Genomic DNA, 23,402 nt, shown 5'->3' with positions numbered 1-23,402 from the left:
AGAATGGAATGGAATCACGTGATCCGAACACGAAGTAGTCCATCAACATGAAAGGTATGAAAGTGTATTATACAGCAGTTCAGTCAACCAAGTGTCCGCCAACGGAAACAAACCCATTGTATTCAATCGCGCAGCGAAACTTGAAACAGAAGATCCAGGAGAACGTTTCTGCCATGATCGCCTCAAGACTGCCACTGCTGTTCACTGACGTAAACGCTTTCTACATTCCAGTCTAACAACCCCGGTATAATGTCGGATTAAAGCGTCTGTGGGAAATAAGCAGATCCGATCAGACAGAGTACTTTAGTTATTCGACAGCAAGTGAGCTTCCGCTTGCTTTTGCTGCGTGTATGCGCATCCTTGCGAAATAATCTGCAGTTCTATCGCTCAGTTGTAGTGCCCTTTCGGCGCCTAACTGCCATGCCACCTGAAGGAAGCACGAGGACCGGGATACTGCCAGGTTGCCCAAGCCTAGACAGAGAGGTAAAGGTCGGGTTCGAACCACGGACATTCGGGTCAGTAAATTCGCGCTCTAATCACTGAGCCATCTCATCCCCGTAAAGTTCTATGTGTTCACGAATTTCAAGTGTGAAATTCTTAGATTCCTGTGGTTGTGTACTGTAAAAGGAAAAGCCGCCCGTTGCAGGGCGCCCGGAGGAGATACCCTGTATCAAGAAATAGGAAGCGGAATATCAAGAACAAAAGAAAAAGTTGTGCATTCGTGAACACTGGTCCAAAGGATCGTTACGACAAGAAGAGAGCAAAGGATAGCCTTTCTTGAAAAAAAACGACACCCAATTCATTTTGGCCTGGAAAATCGACACGTCGCGTTTTTTCCTTCCTGTGTTCTACGCATCTTTCAGCAAAATGATTGCAGTCGTAATCATATACAGGACTGGTCTCATTTCAATATATAATGAGCATGAATTCAACAGGAACTCACATTAAGCCACCACAAAAAGTTCGTTTGCGGTCGAGGGGATGATAAGACGAAAAGAGATTCACGGACACTTCGGTCTATTTCACCAATGTAAGCTAAACCTGCAACAGTTTTCTTTTCCTTTTAAAGGAGAGTTTCCAGTCCTGATCGTCTGGGATTACCCAGAAAAAAATGCATCGCTCTTTGGAGGTGTACCGTTGTAACGGTGATACTACTGGTCGGGAGGCACGCGAGTAGTGTGTTGTTCGTAGAATTTCGCCTTGCGTCTTTTGAAAAGGGGAGATCTGTTGCGGAATTCGTGGAGTCACTTTGTAACATTTGCTTGGATTTGACCGAGGAATGATTGGAGTCAATGAACCTCCAGGAGAGTTCAAGAAGACGCGTTCGGGAGAAGATGGGTGTCCAGTTTTTGTAAACAAGATGCAAATTAGAGTGTTGCTTCCCTGCTCAATGGTCTGTAACCGGTCAATTTACATTTCCTAATAAATAACTCCGCAGCGGAGGCCTTTTTCCTTTCGCCGTGTATGAAAACTTGCCTCACGAGTAAGTGGTCTTGCTGGACAGTTGATCTCTTTCCATGAGGTACCTATCAGAGTGAGTCCTTCGAAATCACGCCTTCCTCATTAGTCAATTCCATAGAGGGCATACGCTCCGAAACTGATTAGGAAAACGAACAGACGGTCGTTTTTTCATCCCTACTGAAGGACCTCGAGTTGGAAGTCAGGCGAATGAATAGTTCCTCACCAACTTCGAAAGCAAGTTCAGAATGTAACCCCACTTTCGCATCCTGGAGCAGTCTCTCGTTGGATTTCCTCTTCTTCGGAGTGACGAACAGCATAAGACGGAAGACCTCTAATAACAATAACAGTTGCACGAAGCAGATAAACAGCAAACTTGAACTCACCAAATTGAAAACCAAGAACGTAAAATATCCCGTGTTCGTGGCTACAACGACTGAACACCGAACGTCACACGAACCATTATAACAAGCGTTAGGTTGAAGTAAACGGATGGCCTCGATCAAAAGGTTACTGTGCGCAGCGAAATCCAGGACGCTGTGTAACCTGATTCACAAGTATGTCACGCAAATGATGACCCAAATTTACCTATTGTTGCAGCCGTGCTGTTACCTACCCGCAGCATGGGCCATGGGCTTTCGGAGACAGGCATCTTTGTCTGTTTCCGAAAGCGAACTGACAGATGAAATGTGCGGCAGAATAGTTAGGCACAGCCTCGGATTTAGGGTGAAACCTGAGCCCTCTGGTTTCGGTGGCCATGCGTCACTGAGCAACTGTAGACGTGCGTTTTAGAGCAGACTTGAGCTATTAGCTAACTTTGTTAACAGTGCGATCGGCCTTAAACGTTAGGCAGGATCAATTAGGTACATCATACCACAAGGTGTACTCAGTTTGCCGCGAAGGGTGATTAGCCCTTCCACATGTTTCACGCGCTGCAGAATAGTGTCACTGGTCAGGAAGCGATCTTACGGACCAGAAGGTCCGTGGTTCGAACCCAACCAGTGCATCTCGACTGCCCCTGTCTAAATTTGGGCAACCTGGCACGCGTGGTTCCTTCCGCAGATATGGCAGCTAGGCACCGAAGGGATGCTACAGCTGGACGATTGGTTGTGTCTGTTTGAGACTTGCTTGTAGGCAATCGACGAGAAACTGTAAGAGTGATGGGTCAGTTGGCTAGAGCGCGAATTTACTGACCGGAATGTCCGTGGTTCAAACCCGACCTCTGCCTCTAGACTTCCCCTGGCTAGGCTTGGGCAACTAGGGATTATCTCAGCCCTCGTGCTTCCTTCGGGTAGTGTGGCAGCCAGGCACCGGAAGGGTGTTACAGCTGAACGATCTTGGGTTAGACCGCTCGTCGCACGGTTCTATTCGGACATCGAATGAGGAGAACATCTGGGGACGCTGATCTTTCGTTCCTTGTAGGACAGACACGTTGGAGTGATTATCATTCATACAGTCAGAATTATGATCAGAAATAGGAGAATCATAAACTTCGAAAGACTTTATGTGAATGGCGCGAATTCACTGACCGGAAGATCTGTGGTTCGAACACGACCTCTGCCTCTCGACTTCCCATGTCTAGGCTTGGGAAACCTGGCAGTATCTCAGCCCTAATGCTTCTTTCTGGAGGCATGGAACCAACAGGATGTACATCTGAACAATTTTTTCATGCTAATTTCTATATTCAATCCATGTTACTTAAAAAAGTGCGGGAAGAAAGCTCACCTCCGTAAATGCAGGATTCGAGTCCACAGATTGGGGAATCGGCTGAAGGATTGGTTTCCTTACCCCAGTCTCTGTTGGCCGTTTTTGCAAGCTGGGTGACTCAGAGGACTTTGTTTTAAATGGCAGGTTTCGATTCGGACTCAGTATAATCCCTGAAGAAATTCCGCTGCTCGAAGTTGTATGTGAAGATCGCGGGGAGTATGTGTAACGACGGTCAACGGGTGAACCATCCATTTTATTCAACTGTCCTCGTGGGAAACTGGCTTGCGAATTTTTCACGGTTGATCGGTCATTAGTATTAAATGTGGAAAAAGCATCACTAGGCTCTTCCCGGTTCCGGCCACCCTTGTTCGACGTACTCACAAAATCACAGTAGTTTTGTGAAGGAATCTGAAGATTAAGTGTTTCCCTGCTAGGGTACGTTTTCAGCGGATGGTTTGACCTGAAACAGTAAAATAATGTGAATCAACAATACTGGAATTAATTGCCCTGTTTCGCAGGATAAACCAGCTCAGATTAAGGACTCTTGAAAACGTTACGTACGGGGGTGAGATGGCTCAGTGGTAACAGCACCCCTTTACCGACCGGAAGGTCCGTGGTTCGAACCTGACCTCTGCCTCTCGACTTCTCTTATCTGGGCTTCGCCAACCTAGCACTATCCCAGTCCTCGTGCTTCATTCTGGTGGTATCGAAGTTAGGCACAGAAACAGTGCCATGGCTGAACGATTTTTTACGCATGGGAAAATATGGGTAAGTATAAAACCGACTCACGCGACCATATTCGCCCATACCGAATTATACAACCAAGGCGACAACAGTGAGCGAAAAAGCCACTATTCTGGTGGTGTTTGGCTCAATACCGTCAGCATTCTGTTTTAATTAGTCTGCGACGCATCCCCGAAAAAATGACACAGGGGTTAGCACTTCAAACACTGCATTTATACCTTCCGAGCTTCGGTCGACCAAAGCAATTATTTACACAGAAGAAAATTTTCTCCGAAGATGTTGGTACATCTGCCAAGTGAGGGTTCAAATCGAATCAGCTGTGACACGCTTTCGGCGTCTAACTGTCATGCCACCCGAAAGAAGCACGAGGGCAGGGATACTGCCAGGTTGCCCAAACCTAGACAGGAGAAGTCGAGAGGCAGAGGTCGGGTTCGAACCATGAACGCTCCGGTTAGTAAATTCGCTCTTCAACCACTGAGTCATTGGGGATATCGCGGTAAACAAATTTTACTTATAGCCATGTTTCAGGTAATTACGTTAGCTGCAAGATGATCATTCGCTTCGTCTGGAAGTAACCTTTCATTTATTCGAGGAACGTGAACATCCATAGCTGACATACAATTCAAATGTGGTGTGATTCTGTACAAAGATGCTCGGCTCCCAAGATTAACTTTAGCGCGAACCAAATAAGACATACATACGCACATAGACACACATAAGATGACTACAGAAACAGTTATAACTGGCTTGAACTCGAATATCGAGCTATTTGAGTGTTGTATCCATCCCACGTTCGTTTGGATAAGGTATTTTTCTTGCAGCGTATTTTTTTCATGAAATTGTAAGCATGGCGTACGCAGCGTGCTTACCTCGGAATGGCAGAAACTGCCAGGTGGACAACGTATGACTTGGGAGAAGGGCTTGAGAAATTTTTTTGGTGCGGTTGGAGATATTATAAGAAATGGCGAGCGATTGGTGTGTTGTGCCTGTCACGAGAAGAATGGACCTTACCGTGATGTGACGGTTTGTGCACCTCAGCGATCCAGTGAGCTATACTGGGGAGTGTCCCCGCGACACTCACAGAGTCTCTCATACCAGGTTGGTCAATGGTTAGAGGTCTCACGAACACAGTCTCCTGGCCCTCCAAATTGGGGGTTGGAACATGTGGCGACTTATTCCGTACATTTGGTAATACATTGCATTTCCCGCCGAACACCGCTGCCTTGCGGTTAGGCTTTTGAGCCAAAGGCTTTGGTTGAGGACCCTAATCGTCCTCCTGTTTAGGTGTGGGCGCCCTGGCAGTATCTCAGCCCTCGTACAACCATGATGATGATGATGTGCTGTGTGGTGTTTGTGTTGTCAGTTCCTTCCCAGATTGTCTGAGTGAACATTTGGAGGTGTTGGGACCTCAAAATGCTTACGACAGCCTAGCACCAGATCCCGTCTCTCACATTTTTCACTTTAAGTAGACTTCAAGTAAACTTTGTGGCTGTAGCTAGTGAAGCATCAGTGTCAACACCAATGTTGCTGTCCTTGACGCTAAAGATGCCCATCGGTCGGATGCTTTCACGAAAGCCAATTGCCCTCGAAGATCGCTGGAGCGGAGATTAGGGTTTTGTGGAAAGCATTACGTCATCTTATTTGAAATGGACTGGCTAATTCGGCGAAAAATGTCATTCGACCCCGATTGGTGAGTGATGAGGATTATGTCTCCGGGAATTAACCCATCAGCTTTCACTTGGACGTTAATCAGTGGGTTGTGGCGGGCTATCGAGAGCTAGTGCGTACGCAACACTCCCCTCTGCTAGCAGATTGTGAGCAATCAAATCCTAGGATAGGGATGGGAATTCCGACAGACCACCTGGGTTTATCCGGACAACATAAGTTTGAAGCCAAGCCCCTCTACAGCCTAACTAATTTCACAGTTCATAGAACATGTCGCCGCTCACACACCTATTCAATCTCTGGCAGACGGATATTCACCGAATAATTAGGCATGCGAAAAACGAGACAGTCTAATCGGTCACCTAACTGTTAAATTCTCCGATACTCGTCAACAGATCTGCCGCCTGACAAGCATTCGGAAATAAGCGACAGTCCGCGAAATCAGAGACAAAAAACTCAAACACCTATATGAGAACAACAGACACTAAAATTACTCAGAAAACTAGGATCGCTTAGAGTAGTAGATTCAGTCAGACTTTCCTGTGACGTCATTAAAGTAGGCGATGAGAATTTCCAAAACTGAAAAACACGACAGATGCAAATGAGGCATGCCAACGGATCGTGTCTCAAGTTCAAACCACAAGGGTTCTTCTGGTGGAACTATCCAACCGAAAGAATTAGATGTCGCGCGTGGCCACATTATCGAGTGGAACATCACCTAATTTGCTTCTGGAAATTGACGTTCCACACATTAGTTCCTCCACTCTGTTTTCCGCAATGAGCAAACTACAGAAAAGTTGCAACCAGTGGAGTTTCTGAAGATGCATTGACTAAAAGCCATGCCAACAAATAAACAGTTGAAGTTTCACTGAGAATCACACCAGTTTAACAAGTTGACACGAGAGTTTCGTTCAAAAAAAGTTCACGAACCGTACAACGTGTGACCTTGATTCTTAATGGGTATCAAGTCCCAAACGGGATACACCGAGCGGAGCATTGATGATCGGATTACTTAATCCGACGTTTCGGCAATCAGGTACAAATCAGAAGGTCCGTGGTTCGAACATAGCCTACACATCTCCACGGTTCCTATCCGAGTTTGGGCAACTTGGTAGTGCTCCCCCCTCCCCCCCCGGGGGGAGGGCATGACAGCTACACACCAAAAACAAGTATTTGATTACCGTTTAGATTGTCTCAAGCGGCTGAATATACCCGTTGTAGTCATGAGAACGAAGAAGTGGGCGAACAAACCTTGTTCTCTGTGATTGTACATTTTGGCTAGTGCATCACAAATTTATATGGTAGCAGAAATCACGTGGAAAAGGTTAAGATCGGGGCTACATATACTTTAGAGAAATAGAAGTCAAAGGAAAGGGGGTTGGGTGAGGGGTAGGTCAATGGGTCACGGAGTCAAGTAAGTGACGTCAATGTCAGACAGACTTGTGGGACCAGATGTTTCGTGGGCCAGTTCAAGTTCAGAGGTCGCACAAGTTTCTTTTGGATGCAAAGTTGTGGATCCAGCAGTCGGATTCCTATCGCCTCTGCGATCGATAGTAGTTTGGATCGTACCAGTCGTGGTCCGTTCAGAGGTACCCGGTATATGATGGTGAAGGCTTGCTCCTTGTCTATGATATGACAGGTTTCGGCCAAGTGTGCTGCAATCGCGCTTGAGCCTGGTTTCTTTCCACTACCACTCAGAGATACGGGATTGTGTTCTCGTATTCTGTCCGACAAATGCCTTGTCGTACGACCAACGTATGATGCTCGGCACGAGCATACGAATGAGTACACACAAAAGCTGGTGGTAGAACGTGGCAATTTGTCTTTCAAGCAGAATCTGATAGTGGGGCTGGAGTTGAAGCTCAAACATAGATTAGCGGCCAAGTATGTCGTATCAACGGAGTTTCTAAGCCTTCTGGTGATTAGTTCAGCAACCGAGTCACCTTTGAATGGAAGCCTCATGTATACGGGCTTCTTTCTAACAGAAAATTCCGTAGGTTTGGGTTTAACGGCTTCCATAGTCTTGAGTACTAGTCTTGGGTTTAGTACTTACTTGACTCCGTGACCCATTGACCTACCCCTCACCCAACCCCCTTCCTTTGACTTCTATTTCTCTAAAGTGTAGCCCCGATCTTAACTTTTTCCACGTGATTTCTGCTACCATATAAATTTGTGATGTATTAGCCAAGATGAACAATCACAGAAAACAAGCTTTGTTCGCTACCTTCTTCGTTCTCATGATTACCGTTTAATCGCGAGAAGTGTAGTCCGCTTTGTCGGACGGGTAGACATAAAAAACGGGCACATCATGAACTGCATAACGGTACCACATGTTGTTGGTAAAGATCACCGAAAGGTCGGGTTAATCATACCTGTTTGCTAAGTATTCCCGCATGATGGAAAGTCCCAGTACAGCACCCAATTTCGGTAACCCTAACCAACCGAGACTTTTGGAACAAAACGGTTCACGACAGTTTACTCCAAGCGGTAACGGTATTCGCACTCCAAGAGATTTTATGGGAAACGATAGGAAGGTCAGTATGAGCTAGAATTATGCCGCTCACCTCACGCCACGTTTCGTAGTGAAAATACCACGCGCCAGAGCAGAAATAGCTTTCCAGCCGGATTTGAAATTGGGCATCACAGGACGAGCACCCCAAGGGTTGCGGATAGCTCCACAAACGGGACAACGGGTTTTGAAATCACTAGCATTCATGGACAGACTGAACTGGGACATTGGAACAGACGGTGTGGCCGGAGTCATGTTTGAAACGGAATCCAGTTGATCCAGGGCATTCAGGCTTAAACTTCCAGAGGAGTTCAAACAACGAGGTACGGAAGGAACTGCTTGTTTGTGGTGCTCTAAACGGACGCTTGTTAGATATTGGAAATCACTTTGAACGGGAGGTAGAGAAAGTTGGGCGAACTGGAGCTCCAGTTGCATATTCATCTTTCGACAGAGTTCTTCATAGTGTTCTCGTTCCCTGACAGGCAACAAAACGGGGTAGAAATAAAAAACGGCAAGTCTATGAAGGGCATGGAATTAGTCCCAAAAAGGGGTGGCATCTTTACTTGATGTATCGAAGTTGGTCCATGAAACAAACGGATAACGAAACCTGCGATCTTGGAAGGGAAGAACTAAGTGTAGAAAGTACAGCTGGTTAGTCAGAAACAACTATGGAGGTCAAGGGTACACAGCAAGGTAGATGCTAACTTCACAATAATGCTTGTGCGCCTATGGTATCACTACCTTGTCCTGGTAGTAGTGTAACGATGGATACTACTGGTGAAGCATGCGAGTAGTCTATGGTTGGTGTGCAAGCTTCACCCCCGCATCTGATGTAGCTTATTACGGAAATTGTGGAACTGCTTTGCGTTGCTCGTTTACCACTGTCTAGTAGTCAATGAATATCCAGGAAATTTTAAGAAGACGCGTGATAAAGTTCGGTTTATTATGTGCACATGAGATGTATGCTTTCCTGTCTAATGACACAAAAGGGATCACCGCTGGTCATTGCGCCATACCCATAGCAGGAATAGCCTATTAAAACCAACAAAATATTCGAATCTTGGCAAAACGACATCAGGATTAACAACTACCCGGCTGAGTACATGAAGACTGCTGGGAGAAACCAAAAAGTTGAACTGGTATTGATCAACTGACCCATAAAATCAAACAACGATTGCCTGGGTCTCTTAGTCTTGTTAAGCTAAGAACTAAGAAATAAAATGTAAGACGAGGAATAGGCATGGATGTAAAGGCTTGGGGACAGCATACAACAGAGGACTTGTCATGATAGCGATATCCGGCCACCGGCAGAGTGGGTCCCTAGTACCTCAGTCGCGTAGACGACAGAAGACAACACACCCGAAATCCATACTTTACGACCCAAATAAATGAGTTTCCCAGCGTCTTAGAAGCTAAGATCGGGCTCTTGTCATATGCAAGCAGCCCTGGGGTAGTGCTTCGCAATTGGAAGATGCAGAACAGACTTCGAAGCGCACGTTAAAGCCAAGCGTGCTATTTATCACCGTGAGTCATTGAAGAGTATCCCCTAGAAGACGTTCAATGCCACAGAAAGTGGACATTGCACACCTTCCCTCCACAAGTTGTCCGACTGGGAAGCTGAACATGAAGGGAGAGCACCGACAAACACCGATTCAGTGATTAACCCAGGAGAACATTCTCAGGGACCCTGGATTGCTTAAACATGATTACTGAAGACATCTGCAGATTATGGGGGCGAGATGTCTGTGGTTAGAGCGCGAATTTACTGACCAGAAGGTTCTTGGTTATAACCCAGTCTCCCCTGTCTAGGCCTGGGTAACCCGGCATTATCTCAGCCCTAGTGCTTCCTTCCGGTAGCATGGCAGCTAGACACCGAAAGGGTGTTACAGCTGAACGACTGTCTTCATCATCTTATGGAAAAAGGCACACATAGACCATCTGTAACATGGCTGCCCCGAGTGCGGAAGAGCCTAAATTAGATAATACTCATTAGCAGTTTCGAAAAGACAGTGTGCGAATCAATGTCTAGCTGTTTCGCACAGCTCAGCCCCAGTGCCTTTTGGAAATCGGAATAAGGACACGTATCGCCACCAAAAATTCTGTGGCCAACCGAATGCTGTCTGAAAAACGCTTTGTCATTATGAATATATCAGCTCGTCTGAATAATGCGGTTTACTTTTCAACAAAACACGGCAAAACCTCCAGTTTACACCATCCACTTGGACACTTACGCTCGGACTAGGAGGTTTACTGTTTTTATTTTAATGCTGCACCGAGTGGTTAGAATAATCATCAATACGGTGAGGTTGTTGCAGTCTATCTTCTATGTTCAACCATGAGCGTGCTGGAATTATTCCGTTACTACTGACCTAAGAGGCTGGAATAAACAGGTTATTGCAGTTGGGATAGGAAAGTATGAACGGAGTGAGGCGCACAACCAAACTCACTGATGCATTGCGGTCACAGATGAGGTCCGCCGAGCGAACGGAAGGACACAACCAGAAAAAACACCTTTGGGAACAAGTTTTCGATGAAATGCATGGGAAAACGTAACAGTTTGGAGCCGACAGGTTTTACAAAATTCACTAAGCAATCAATTCATAGTAACGTTTCCAAAGAGAGACTGTTGTATCCATCAACGGACGTGGTTTGCAAGGACTGTGAAGTTGGGTGTGAAAAAAAACAGACTTATTCCAGTGAAAACTGACTACTCAAACGGCATAAGTAGTATAGAAGCGAGACTGGTTTGCGAAATTAGGAAAAAAAAACTCAGATAGTGGAGAATCCCAGCCGATGATTCGGGTAGTAGTATCACAGAAGAGTCTCGTAAAAAGTTTGTGCTGCTGCTCTTGTATCATTGTCATGCCTGTCCTGGATGGAACGCGGGGAGATCAGGTGATGGGACCACCAAATACAAAGCAGAAGGTATGGCTCGAACAAAGTACCAAGCTACGTACGTTGGAAAGCGACTATCTCGGCCCCCGCTATTCAAAGACGTGAAAATGCACGACATCCCGAAACTCTTTTATTAAACGTTCTCACAACAAGGCTACAAGCCCCATGAATAGTCAGATTCCTCTGCCATAAATTGCAGAAATATTAAGTGCCTAAACTATAAACTGATCCTAATATGCTCCAGGCACAGACGTTCAAGAAATGTCCCACCTTCCAAACGGATTGCGGAAGACCTCTTGTTTGACATGAAGACCTTTCGAATAAGAAGACCAAAGAGTATTACGGTGATGTTTCGCGACCACGTTCAATCTCACAAACTATCTTGTGTACTCAAACATTTTAGCATCAAACTGTGCTTAGCAAAGTTAGTGGTCTACGGATGTTACTCTCAGTGTGAAAGAAGCTGATAAACAAAGCGTCACATGGTTGGATCACGTGTATAACGCCTACACGGATTATTTACACCTAATTAAATCAAACGATCCCCTCCCCTAATGCATGGCACACTTCAGGCTCACGTCGATCAGAGAAGGGGCCCGAAACAATGCTGAAAGTGACGCTGCAGTACTTGCCACAAAGGGAGTGGTTAGGAAATCACACTTTACAATTCCTTCTCTCAAATTTATCTGGCACCAAATTCTTTAAAATGGGTGTCACTAGCATGAAGAATGACCTACACTATGGACTCATCATCACCATCATCGATAGCATGACATCAGTGTTCAACAACGACGTACAACCGCCGTACAACCATGACTTATTTGAAAGCCTTATTGTGAAGAAAAGAATAAAGGTGGACGGGAAAGAGACTTAGTGCTAGTTTACTACAATCATTCCGAGATGTCTATACCTCCAGACTCAGGCGACCTGGATAGAAACTGACAAGAACGCCACTGACATCGGTTGGCAGCCATATCTTGTAGTGTGTCCAACCAGGCATAGTGAGGATCACACGGTCCTCATCCTAAAAGGCGAGTAGCACCGACGACACCCAAACGTTTCGTGATTAATTTCATACCCCTATGCCAGGTCAAGGGTTGGCCGTCTTTCTTCTTCCGGCCCTCTGAATTGGGCGTGAAAAAAGCACTCTTTTCGGCAAACGATGGCTGGACATACGCAGCACATGCTCCAACCAAAGCAGCTTCTGATGCTGGACACATTATTCAATGGAAATATCCGTTGAATGTGAGAATCCGAGTAGTGTAAATAAAGAGGTTAAGCATCTGAATGGACTTGCGAAGCCGCACGAAGGAGGAGGTCATTCAGCTGTAACACCCTTCCGGGGCCCAGCTGCCATGCTACCCGAGGGCTAGGATACTGCCAGGTTGCCCAAGCCTAGCCAGGGGAAGTCGAGAGACGGAGGTCGGGTTCAAACCACGGACCTTCCGGTCAGTAAATCCGCGCTCTAACCATTTGAGCCGTCTCGGCCCACCGCACGAAAAGAGAATCATCATTTTATAAATAGCGGTCCATTATGACGACATCATCATCAATGAGAGCAACACTGTGAGAAAGGGGTGAGAACACTGATACTTTATTGCCGCGCAAAGAGGTTGATTTATCCTAATAAAGCCTGAAAATACGTAGAAAAAATTGGACGCTGAGGGGGGACCTAGGATTAACCTGCAACAGACATCCAAGGTGCCTCCACCTTCAACATTCAATCAACCTGGATAGAAACCAATCGTACGAACACCACTGACATCGATTGGCCGCCATAGGGTCAAGAGTCCCTAAGCAGCAACAAACAACAATCAAAAACTGACAAGATCATCGGCCCGATGCTGACAGAGGCCAGTGAACCATGACAGTCACAATGCAGCGTGACTTGCCTGGATAAGTAGACGTTAACCATATCGCTGTGAAGGATTTTCGCAGAGTTTACTTGGTACGAGGAGAGCTCGAATAACGCTCCATCCATGTGGTGCCCCCTGAACTTTGATAGAAAACTCTGACCAACACGGTCAACCGCAGACAAAAAAAGGATCCTCGTTCACAATCGGCCGAAAGAGGAGCCGCTGTGATCTGGACATCGTCCATGAACTGAATCAGCAAGCATCGCATGGTTTTGTCCCACGAATGACCTAAGACTTAAATAGGCTAGGAATGTGCAGCCGAAATCAGGTCATCGCGATAGAACGCAAAGTGACCAACACTTCTTGGTTGTAAACCAGGTGACTGGTGATCTGTTCGCCGAGATCCGGAACTTACTTGCATATGTTTGGTCACCATTTGTGGGGATATCACAACGAACTTCAAGTTGATAGACAATTCACAACCGCACCAAACGCAATTCCAAGTAAATTCATCACTGAGTAACTCCCGTTCCAAGATGAGTAGAACGCCCAAACTTATCGATCGTGCAAACGACGGTCTACTACTGAAGGGAAGCCGTTCGCTGCGGGGTTTTTCTACTGGAAATGCCAACTGACCGGTTACAGACTTTTGGACAGGGAAGCAAAACTCATTTGCACCTCATTTACAAAGACTGGACATCTATCTCCTGAACGCGTCTTCTTGAACTTTCCTAGATATTCATTGATTCCAATAATCCATGGCTCGAATCCAAGCGAATGTTACAAAGCGGCTCCACAAATTCCGCAACAGATCTCCCTTTTCAAGAGACGCAAAACGAAATTCCAAGAACAACACATACTACTCACATGCCTCCCCGACAGTAGTATCACCGTTAAAATGCGCCACAAACCTGTAAAATATTCAACTGTATGCAAACAAAACGCCGTACACTTGCTACTCACTTGATGGCTAGACAACGTTGCTCTTCGACCTCACGCATCAACATTTGCAGTTCGGTGCACAGGTCATTGACTCGTTCCAATTTGTCATCGTAATGGCGACGGAGGTCCTGAGCATGTCGGAGTTCTTCTCGTCTGCGACGAAGAAGTAGAACCTCCGGCTTCGTGTGATTGTTGTTACCTTCAATGCGAATGTCCTAATAAATGGAGAATGGAAAGAATGAGAGTGGGGAATGAATGAATTGATGCACGATCCCCGTTAAGGTAGGTTCTCAAGTGAATGTAAACCATGTTAAATCAAGACTGGTTCGACCTAGTTCTCGAACACAGGTCATTACCTCTAACTGAAGCGCGATCTCCTCCTTCCACAACTGCTGCGCAGCAAGGAACTCCGCCCGGCTGTACTGCAACAGATCGTTACAAGCAAACTCCAGGTGTGACAGAATTTGCCGGAAGCTCGGTCGGCTTCGTGGTTTGTTATTCCTGCACATGAGAAAAGAAAGTCGGTTCAGATGAATGTTAGTGGGGAAAATGTTGATTTCGATGGAAAAGGTAGATTGAGTACAATTTGCGGTGAACGCTCCTCCTGACTTTACAAATTACAGCTGAAGAATGACGAATATATTGTGCATTTTCCATACAGTCTGTATCGGCTTCGTATGACAAGGCACCTTCTAAGAGTAGCTACCGCAAGACATTACTGAACCAAATGTTTCTGGATCGGAGCTCTGCAATGTATCTAAACTACCTGAGTATCTGAAGTCGATAGAACTTATTTGTGGTGTGAAATCTGGGATTTTCCAATTGAACCTATGTCTTGTAAGCGAAGTCAATCTGTGCGGAAAACACGAGATGCACTGTGTATCATCCTAATTGAAGATCACCAGCAATGTGCATCTCACGAAACGCCGGGGAGTTTCGAAAACTGGTCACCTCCCGGCTAGGAGTTTGAACACAGGCCTTCGACCACCGGCGACTGATCCTTTATTTACGGAATTCACATCAGGCGGTCCCGCGTTGATTGACTCCTCGAGTGATAACTTCTCCCAAGGAAATTCCACTCATCACGTGAATTTATTCTTCCACTAAACCATGTATTGATAGTTAGTAGTATGATGAGATCTGCGATGGGTGATTGGGGGTGAGACTTGGGTCGCGGGTTCGAAACTAGATGGAAATTCCAAAGATGCGCACCTCTGATGGTACCCAACGAGGATGAAACAGCTGTAAAGTGCTTCTCAGCTTTTCAGCATAAACTGGCTTCATTTACAGAATGAAACCGCAACACAGAATGTGGTTTGAGTGCGTTCGGCCAAGTTACATTTCCCTCCACATCAAACCAAACTAAGTATACCATAATAACTTTCTACTAGACAACAACCTCGCGTGGGTCGGCCGGAACCGTTTTCGTCATCAGCTTGCAGTAACATATGGGCTATAGTTCTACTTTACTTGTCCACTGTGATTTAAAAGAGGTCAGTCGGCGAGATGGTTCAAGTGGTTAGAGCGCGGATTTACTGACTGGAAGGTTCGTGGTTCGAACCCGACCTCTGCCTCTCGACTTCCCCTGTCTAGGCTTGGGCAACCTGGCAGTAGCTCAGCCCTCGTGCAACCTCCGGGTGGCATGGCAGTTAGGCACCGAAAGAGTGCTAGAGCTGAACGACTGGAGTTGTTTGTTTTGACAGAATCTGCGACCGAAGTGGACATGTCTGGCTAGCGTTCACCGTCTTCACGCTCGTGAATCACGTGTTATTGGAACGTCAAACGGTGATGTCGCTGAAAGTCTTTAGGATTTATGACAAATTTCTCCATACAATTTGTGCATAAAAGTGATAACGACACACGCAGAGAGAGAGGAGGTATGGCGGTTGGATGCCTCATCGTACCTGCGTGTTTGCTAGTTCTACTGATTTTGATTGCAACCAAAACTTTTTACAAGTTTTCGACAGATTGACATCGTCATTATCATCATCGAAAGCACAGCATCAATTCTACACACTGGCGCTTCGCTGCTGTACGACCGCAATTTATTTGAAAGCCTTACTGTGAAGAAAAAATATCAAAGTGGATGGAGAAAAAAATTTAAGAAGTCGTTGAGCTGTAGCACCCTTTCGGTGCCTAGCTGCCATGCCACCCGGAGGTTGACGAGGGCTGGGATACTGCCAGGTTGTCCAAACCTAGACAGGAGAAGTCGAGAGGCAGAGGTCGGGTTCGAACCACGGACCTTCCGGTCAGTAAATTTGCGCTCTAACCACTTGGGCCATCTAGTCCCAAGTGAATGGAGAAAGGACTTACAGCTAGTCCACCACAATCACTCAACAGTTCCTACGCCTCCATAAGCTCATTCGAACACTGGATAGAAAATGATAACATGAAGGCCACCAACATAAACTAACAGCTGTATATCGCAGCATCCCCAGTCATACACAGGAGAATTAGGTGGACCCCAACCAATCCCAATCGCTTTCACACTCTGCTGAGATCTGACAAATTCCGTTTCCTGACATTCACATCACTCTGAGAAAACGGACGACATGATAGACATTCATCGTACTGCCGCAAAGTAGGACGGTGAAATGGGCCGCAACTGGCCACTACACCCGATCACGTTGGCTTTCACATCAAGAATCCCACGAAGCCACAATGCGCCCTGAAGTTAGGCATGTCAAATCAATTAGGAACGACGGAATATGAGGAAATGTGACAGCTATTCGGGATACGGTCAGATGCGAGTCGGGGGAGAATGCGCAGAACTTTGCGGAACACCGGGTACATAAACATGCCTACTGGTTACTAAATGTGGCTTATGACACAAACGTGAACGTTACAACCGGAATTACAACGCAAACTCTATTTGGAGGCACAAAAAGGCGAGATTATAATAATGATTCCGTGTTTTGCTGTCCTAGCACAGGTAAAACAAATCTGAAAGAAGCGGCACACATACCAACACATGTTGATGAGTATTCGCAATTCGGTCGGGCAGCTCGCAGGAACTAAGAGCCGAAGTTTTCCACTCCCCACACCCCAGATGATGGCGCTGGAATCCACACCGTTATAGGGAATTTCGCCAGTTAACAGCTCCCAGAGGATGACACCGTACGACCTAAAACGTTAATCGACAGTGATTAAAAACCGAAGTTGTGTTATTTTAGAACGTATGTGAGATAAGAGTAAAATGAAGTCAACTAGAGCAAAGACACTGCAAATGTGTTGTGTCTTGATGAACGGTAGTGCAACTCTGTATCGGTCCCTTGGCTTCCTGCTCCACCCACTATGGTATATCAAAAGGCACGGAAGCTCTACACAGCCCTTTATGGAGACAAAGGAAACTTATTACGACGGTATTTATAGGCTAATCACAGAGTGTTCCAAAAGGTCATGCCAGAATCCCCGTGAGGGGGCGAGAAGCGTCGAGTCAAAGGTGCTTGGCTCGGATTGGCTGACATTCTGACCAATCAGGGCATGCCTTCGATTGGCCCGTGTCCTGCACGTGACATCCGTCCAAATGATGTGATGTTCGGTTATTAGGGACAGCTGGCCTCCGAACAAAATGACAACTCCCAATCTACGTAACCACATTCCCAAGGATACACGCTTGTCAATAGGGTTATTTTTCCAAGAATTTGGTGAAACTTCTGGCCAGTGCTGCTCAATCATTTTATGCTAGTTGCAGGGTTCCCGTCCAGGCTGTGGATGTTTGCAACACGTCGCGGAACAACGTGTAATCAACAGAATATAGAATAACATCGGCAAAGTACCACCGTCTAGCGGCATTCATTAGGAACTGTATGGTTTGAAAGTGTTATTCCCGTGGGATGGAACGCAATAGGAATAGAGTTCAAGGTAGAAAGACCCTACAAATAATAATAATAATAATAGTGAGTAATAATAAAGCACACACCACACATCCACTTTCAGTGAGCAAGGCTCATTCCGTATCACCTCGGGTGCCATCCATGCCACGGTCCCAGCGAATGACATTTTAACCGAGTGTTCGGTCCATTCTCGTGAGGCGCCAAAGTCCGAAATCTTCAGTACGTAATCCTGACCAACCAAGATGCTGGAATTGAAAGAGAAGCGGACAAAACCCGTCTGAGTGGACTGGCGGAGAGTGATGACCTAACAAACACCGAAGTCGCTTGTAAAGTGACAAGCTAGAGCACATCTAAGTGTCTCAGTTGTCAGTCGATCTGCGGAAGGATGCGCTAGACACAACTGTACAATTCAATCCAATTTATCAGCTACAAACCGTGTACTATAGGCACATTGGTTTCAGCTTCTACAGTTTCGATCACCGGAAAACGGAACATACAACCAAGCCTTAGAGGCGAAGGCATATTCAGTTTGTTCGGAAATTGGGTAGCTATGCATCGAAGGCGATAGCTTTGACGCACGACCGCCACTGACTGCGCGATTGGGCCCTTTCCGCCAATGATTTGAGTCCCAGGGTCACCATCCAGGGAGGCGGAAGTTGCCCATCCGACTAAGTTTACCGGTTAGTGTTTTCGTGTTTCGCTACCCACCTCTCGGTCACCTCCACTCAGTACGGGGCTGGGAGAAAAGAGCTCTGTGAGGCAGATGGTCTTCTGGCATGCGGACTGCCACACAACTGATACTTCCCCAGCCTCTGAGCTCGACAGAGCTCAGTGGTTAAGGAACAAAGTTGCTACGCGGAGGGTTCGAACCAAACCTCAGCACTTCGAATGCTCCCATCTAGGTTTGGGAAACCTGGCAGTATCTCAGCCCTCGTATTTCTTTTGGCTGGTATGGTAGATAGGCACCGAAGGGGCATTACAGCTGAATAATCACCTTTTCATATTTACTAAATGCTATAGAACCAGGCTGAAAAGGTTGCGTAACGTGTCTAGCTTCGGCAAACCACTCGCCGAATTCCAACCAAAGGTTAAGCCGATTAAGACCAAGAAAACGGGTGTTGATGATGACCACAAGTAGTGATAGTCAGCCTTTGGAGATGCAAAAAAGGCTATTACATCAGACCACATTCGAGAACGGCTACTAACTGGTACGTAAACTTTACATATTCAAAGTGGGAAGCAGAAATGAAATCGAATAGCTCCGCGTCTTGTTACACAACCAACGTGGTGCTTGCTCAGCACGTAGTCGACGAAATCAACACAAAACTTCTGAATTGTTATAAAACAGAAAAACAGTTAGTTTCATCTGACGTAGCTGGCACGGACGTTGCATGGTAAACGCCCACCAAACTACTTCGATTTTCTTCGCTTCGTTGCATACGGGTACAAACTGATACTGTGCGAGTCCACACACACACACCTTACGGCAAAGAGACGGTGTCATCTTGCAAAAACAGTTGGCCATCTGACCACAACAGCCAGTCGTAATGGTGTGCGTTTTTTCAGGAGACATTTTTGCGTAGATGGGCAGCGTCCTGTCCGTAATTTAGGACAAACTGAGTAGTTTAACGTTATCGAATATATTGTGGGCGTTTCGGAAGCCCATTCAAAATTTGATTTGGACAAAAACGGCCGACGTGATTGCCCCAATGATGACGGAGGTGAATGAAAGCTGGAGCACAGGATCCGGCGTTTCCGTTCGCCAAATAATAAACTACGCTCCAAACACAGTGACCTCAGAGCAGAGCTTCAGACCAAAACTAGCTTTGGTTAAGAATATGGCAAGTTTTCAGAAACCATTACTAAGAACGGTGTATCGGTGACCAAAAGCGGTGACAGTTCATTATCCAGAGAACTTTCTTCTTCAGGTAGGCCAGAACCATCAAGTGCTGTTGAGCTGTTCGCCGAGCCAGGCGTTTGTCTTACCGCATCGGTGTCCACATCATCAACCGCACACTGACCATCAGTCTCTTGATGACAAACAAGTAACACCTGTATGGTGCTTCTAAGCCTTTCAGTTGGGAGAAATCTCTGGTGATGATAAGACATTTGCAGGTAATCGACAAACTCGGTGAACAGGTCACCTCATTAGCAAGCACAAAAAGCACCCGACCATCATAATCATCATCGACGGCATGACACCAGTGTTCAACGCCGATGCTTCGCTGCCGTACGTGCACCCGACTAGTTCGTTCTGTTCAGCAACCCAGATTGTCGTTACCGGTGTAACGGTGGATACTACTGATGGGGCGCGCGAGTATTATGTTTTCTCGTAAATCCGCATCGCGTCTCTTGAAAAGTGAGATCTATTAAGGAATTTGTGGAGTCGCATTTGCTTGCATTTGAGTAAAAGTCAATGAATATCCAGGAAAGTTCAGGAAGACGCGTTCAAGGAGAAGATGGATATTCAGTTTTTTTAAACAAAATGCATATGAGAGTTTTGCTTCCCTTTCCAATAGTCTGTAACTGTTCAGTTGGTGTTTTCAAATAAAGAGCTCCGCAGCGCAGACCCTCTCCCTTTTACCGGTAAGTGGCATTACAACTCTCGAGTATGCAAGCGAACTGCAACAGATGCCGGATGATGACAGTGCACCATCGTACCATAAAGGTAAAAACACCACAAAACATACTTGGGTGACTTTAAATCTCGATGGACAATCTTATTCGTGTGCAGATATTGCATCCCGGTTGCAATCTGTTTGGCCCAGTCTTGTACAAGAGGCGGACTCGTTTCGAACGCATTTGAATGAAGTAGCTCGTACAACTGTCCGTTGGGACAGTATTCCATCAGTATACAGAAGCAACGTGGTTCCAAACAAATGCCTCTGGAAAAGTGGACGGAGAATCCGGGGTTAGTGGATGGAACACGGTGAAGCTTCGATTGTCAAACATAGAAACAGAAAAGTTTTTGACAGGATAAAACCAGCGCAACACCTCTCGATTAGACAACAAAACACAGTCGAACAATTTAATCTAGCCAGCGCAAACACGATACAGCTATCCTGGTGTGCTAAGAAGGCAACGGTAACCAGACGTTTGAAGATACAATGCAATGGCTTTATTTCTACAACAAAGCACATTTCGCGCAAGTGTGCCACGGTCACAGCCTACTTAGAATGAAAAGTAGTAAGTAAATCTTGTTTTGCATGATATCCACAGGCTGAGGCTGCGGCTGTTTTACCGGTCATTTTTTGCTCTGGGTTTTGAAAGAAAGAAAGCGTTCAACTGTAGCACCCTTCCGGTGTCTAGCTGCCATGCCACCTGAAGGAAGCACAAGGGCTGGGATACTGGTTGCCCAAGCCTAGACAGGGGAAGTCGAGTGGCGGAGGTCGGATTCGAACCACTTGGGCCATCTCGCCCTGAAGGAAAATACGGTCACCAGTATTTGTATTAGGCTGAAGTTGAAAACGAGCAAAGTTCCCCATGGGGATGATTTGAAAGACGACGCTGAAACAACCAGGGGACTACAGTCGACGTTAACAGACTCTGTTCAGGCAACCGAATAAGTCAAGCATTGTGCTTCGAAGCAACTGTTGTGACTTGAGATGAACGGTCGTGTAACTCTGTGTCTCTTGAGGGGAGGAGAGGCGTCGAGCTGAAGATGCTTGATCCAGATTGGCTGGCATTCTGACTAACCAGGGCATGCGTTCGTTTTGTCTGTAGACCGCATGTGACACATCCGTCCAATTGATGTGATGTTCCGTAATTTGGGACGGCTCACCTCCGAACACCTCCCCCTTGAGAAGGCTTTTCAACCGACCACTGCTTTGAACTCATCTGTGACGACTCAAGCAGATGCTTTCGCATGTCGCTCCGTCCCTGTGGCTAAGAGAATGCCGATCTGGAAGCTGGTACCCTCCACTTTGTAGGTATATCACGGCTGTCTGATGCCCCATGCGACGTGGTTCCCTTACGGAGCCGCAGTTTGTTGCCTGAAGTTGGCTCCCCTGACGTGACCGTGCTTTTGATCATATTTTTGCATCGTGCTTGACATAGTATTCGACCCTGCGTCCACCGTGGAGACGCACGAGACACATCCGGCCAATTCATGTGATGTTAGTTTATTAGGGATGGCTGGCCTACTGACAGCAACATCCAGAATTTATGATTGAAAGCAAAGATATTCAGCACGCACCGAGAAATTTTCTGAAATTAATTTTTGAGACCTCTCTTTTAGTGAGGCCAAAAAAGCCTTTATTTCCCGTGATGGCCTTCATTCAGGATGGACAATGTGAAGCAATTGGGTACTTCTCAGACTTATCAATCATAAACGAAAGCCACGGCCGGTGGTAATGGAAAAGAAACCCAAAAGCACGCAAGTGTAGTAGCGTGATGAGACATAACAAATCGGTCAGCTTCCAATCACTTAGTTGGTAGATGAAGGATAGCGTATAATTAACGGTACAACGAGAACCAGTACAGGAAAACCGTTCACTTAGGCCAATGGTTCAGGCATCGAGAGAACGCCGTTAATAGTTCGATTTACACTACACTTATACTCTGAAAGTCGTGGGGACCCGAGACCTCTTCTTCACGTTACAATTGAACCATTAGAATTAAAAACCTGCATTGAAAAATTCCAGAAATAGTTATTCGAAACCGGCCTTTGTCTTGTTATTGTACAGGGACCAGGAACGAAAATTGCACGTGAACAATACGTTTCAGGATCGAAATACACTGATACTGTCTGTCTGCCACTAGACAGGTTGCGCAAACGAAGGTAGATCTACCTATCACCTTCCCATTCACCAGTAGGGGTAGACAAATCAAGGACCAATCAGTGTGTTGCACGCCATGGAGAGCAATGAAGTCGGGGAGAGGTACTATTTTGGGTAGTATCATGCTGCTAACGCCAGCGCACCCAGACAGTAGCGTAACCGACGTAACAAAAGATTGGTTAAGCCGTAACGAGGTTACCACTCGAAAATGTCAGCAGACGGTAACGCTGCAAATGGATTGCGCAATCGGACAAGGGTTGGAATTCCGTGACCAACCTTGGTTACCCAGTATAGTGGGTCGAATGCTGCTAACGCCCGCCATCCAATTGTCTGGATTCAGCGAGTTACGCATCTCCAAGCGCCCTGCTACATAACTGCAGCGGCGAGGGATTCTGAGATACAAAGTGTCATTTTCAAGTTGGTGCGGTTTCTGCCTTGGACAACAACAATGCGACAACAATGAAATTTCGCGCGTTGTCTCTGGGTGATATTTCACTACAGCCTACCGTCGCAAAGATAATTTTGTCGCGATTCCCTATTTGCTTTACTACTCAGGGAAGCCGTAAGGAATAGTTAGAAAAGACTAAATTCGCGTCCAATGGGTAAAAAAAATGAAGCAGTGTGAAATCTAAGAAAATTTTAGAGAAAACTGGTCCTTGGTAGCGAAGGGTCAAACTGAAGTCGTCAAAATGTGCGACGAGGTAAGAAGTAACACGATTCTCCTGGAGACAGTGTTGATTTACCACGAAGGAGTATGCTCGACAGAAATGTATCTCTTTGTCATCACGTGTTGGTGCATTAAAAAGGCAAAATTGATAACTTGTTGAACTCTACATTGCAAATGTTCGCATTGGATTTATCCCGGAAAATAAGAATAAAAGTGTGCAACAACTGTGTCCGGTAGCCAGAAAGACGACACGTATCCACAGACCACGAGAATTTCCAGCTTTCAGATTGTGGAGTGGAGTGCACAAACTGATTGCAGACTGGTGTGGCTACACACCGTCACGAA

At 46.1% G+C, this 23,402-nt stretch overlaps 1 protein-coding gene across 1 annotated transcript in view; it reads right to left on the bottom strand.

Moving 5' to 3' along the window:
• T265_10093 (hypothetical protein) overlaps window positions 1-23,402 on the bottom strand; it is a gene marked incomplete at both ends in the record, with an annotated part of 36,388 nt that overhangs the window by 7,214 nt on the left and 5,772 nt on the right. Inside the window, 7 exons of the mRNA XM_009176363.1 lie at window positions 3,184-3,625; window positions 8,139-8,558; window positions 13,798-13,991; window positions 14,133-14,277; window positions 16,742-16,900; window positions 17,699-17,857; window positions 20,303-20,497. Coding sequence (XP_009174627.1) covers window positions 3,184-3,625; window positions 8,139-8,558; window positions 13,798-13,991; window positions 14,133-14,277; window positions 16,742-16,900; window positions 17,699-17,857; window positions 20,303-20,497 — 1,714 coding nt within the window. The remainder of the gene's footprint in view (window positions 1-3,183; window positions 3,626-8,138; window positions 8,559-13,797; window positions 13,992-14,132; window positions 14,278-16,741; window positions 16,901-17,698; window positions 17,858-20,302; window positions 20,498-23,402) is intronic.

Source organism: Opisthorchis viverrini, assembly GCF_000715545.1.
Source record: "Opisthorchis viverrini unplaced genomic scaffold opera_v5_330, whole genome shotgun sequence".
In the NCBI taxonomy this organism is placed as follows: domain Eukaryota; kingdom Metazoa; phylum Platyhelminthes; class Trematoda; order Opisthorchiida; family Opisthorchiidae; genus Opisthorchis; species Opisthorchis viverrini.
This window is presented reverse-complemented; position numbering and strand designations above follow the sequence as displayed.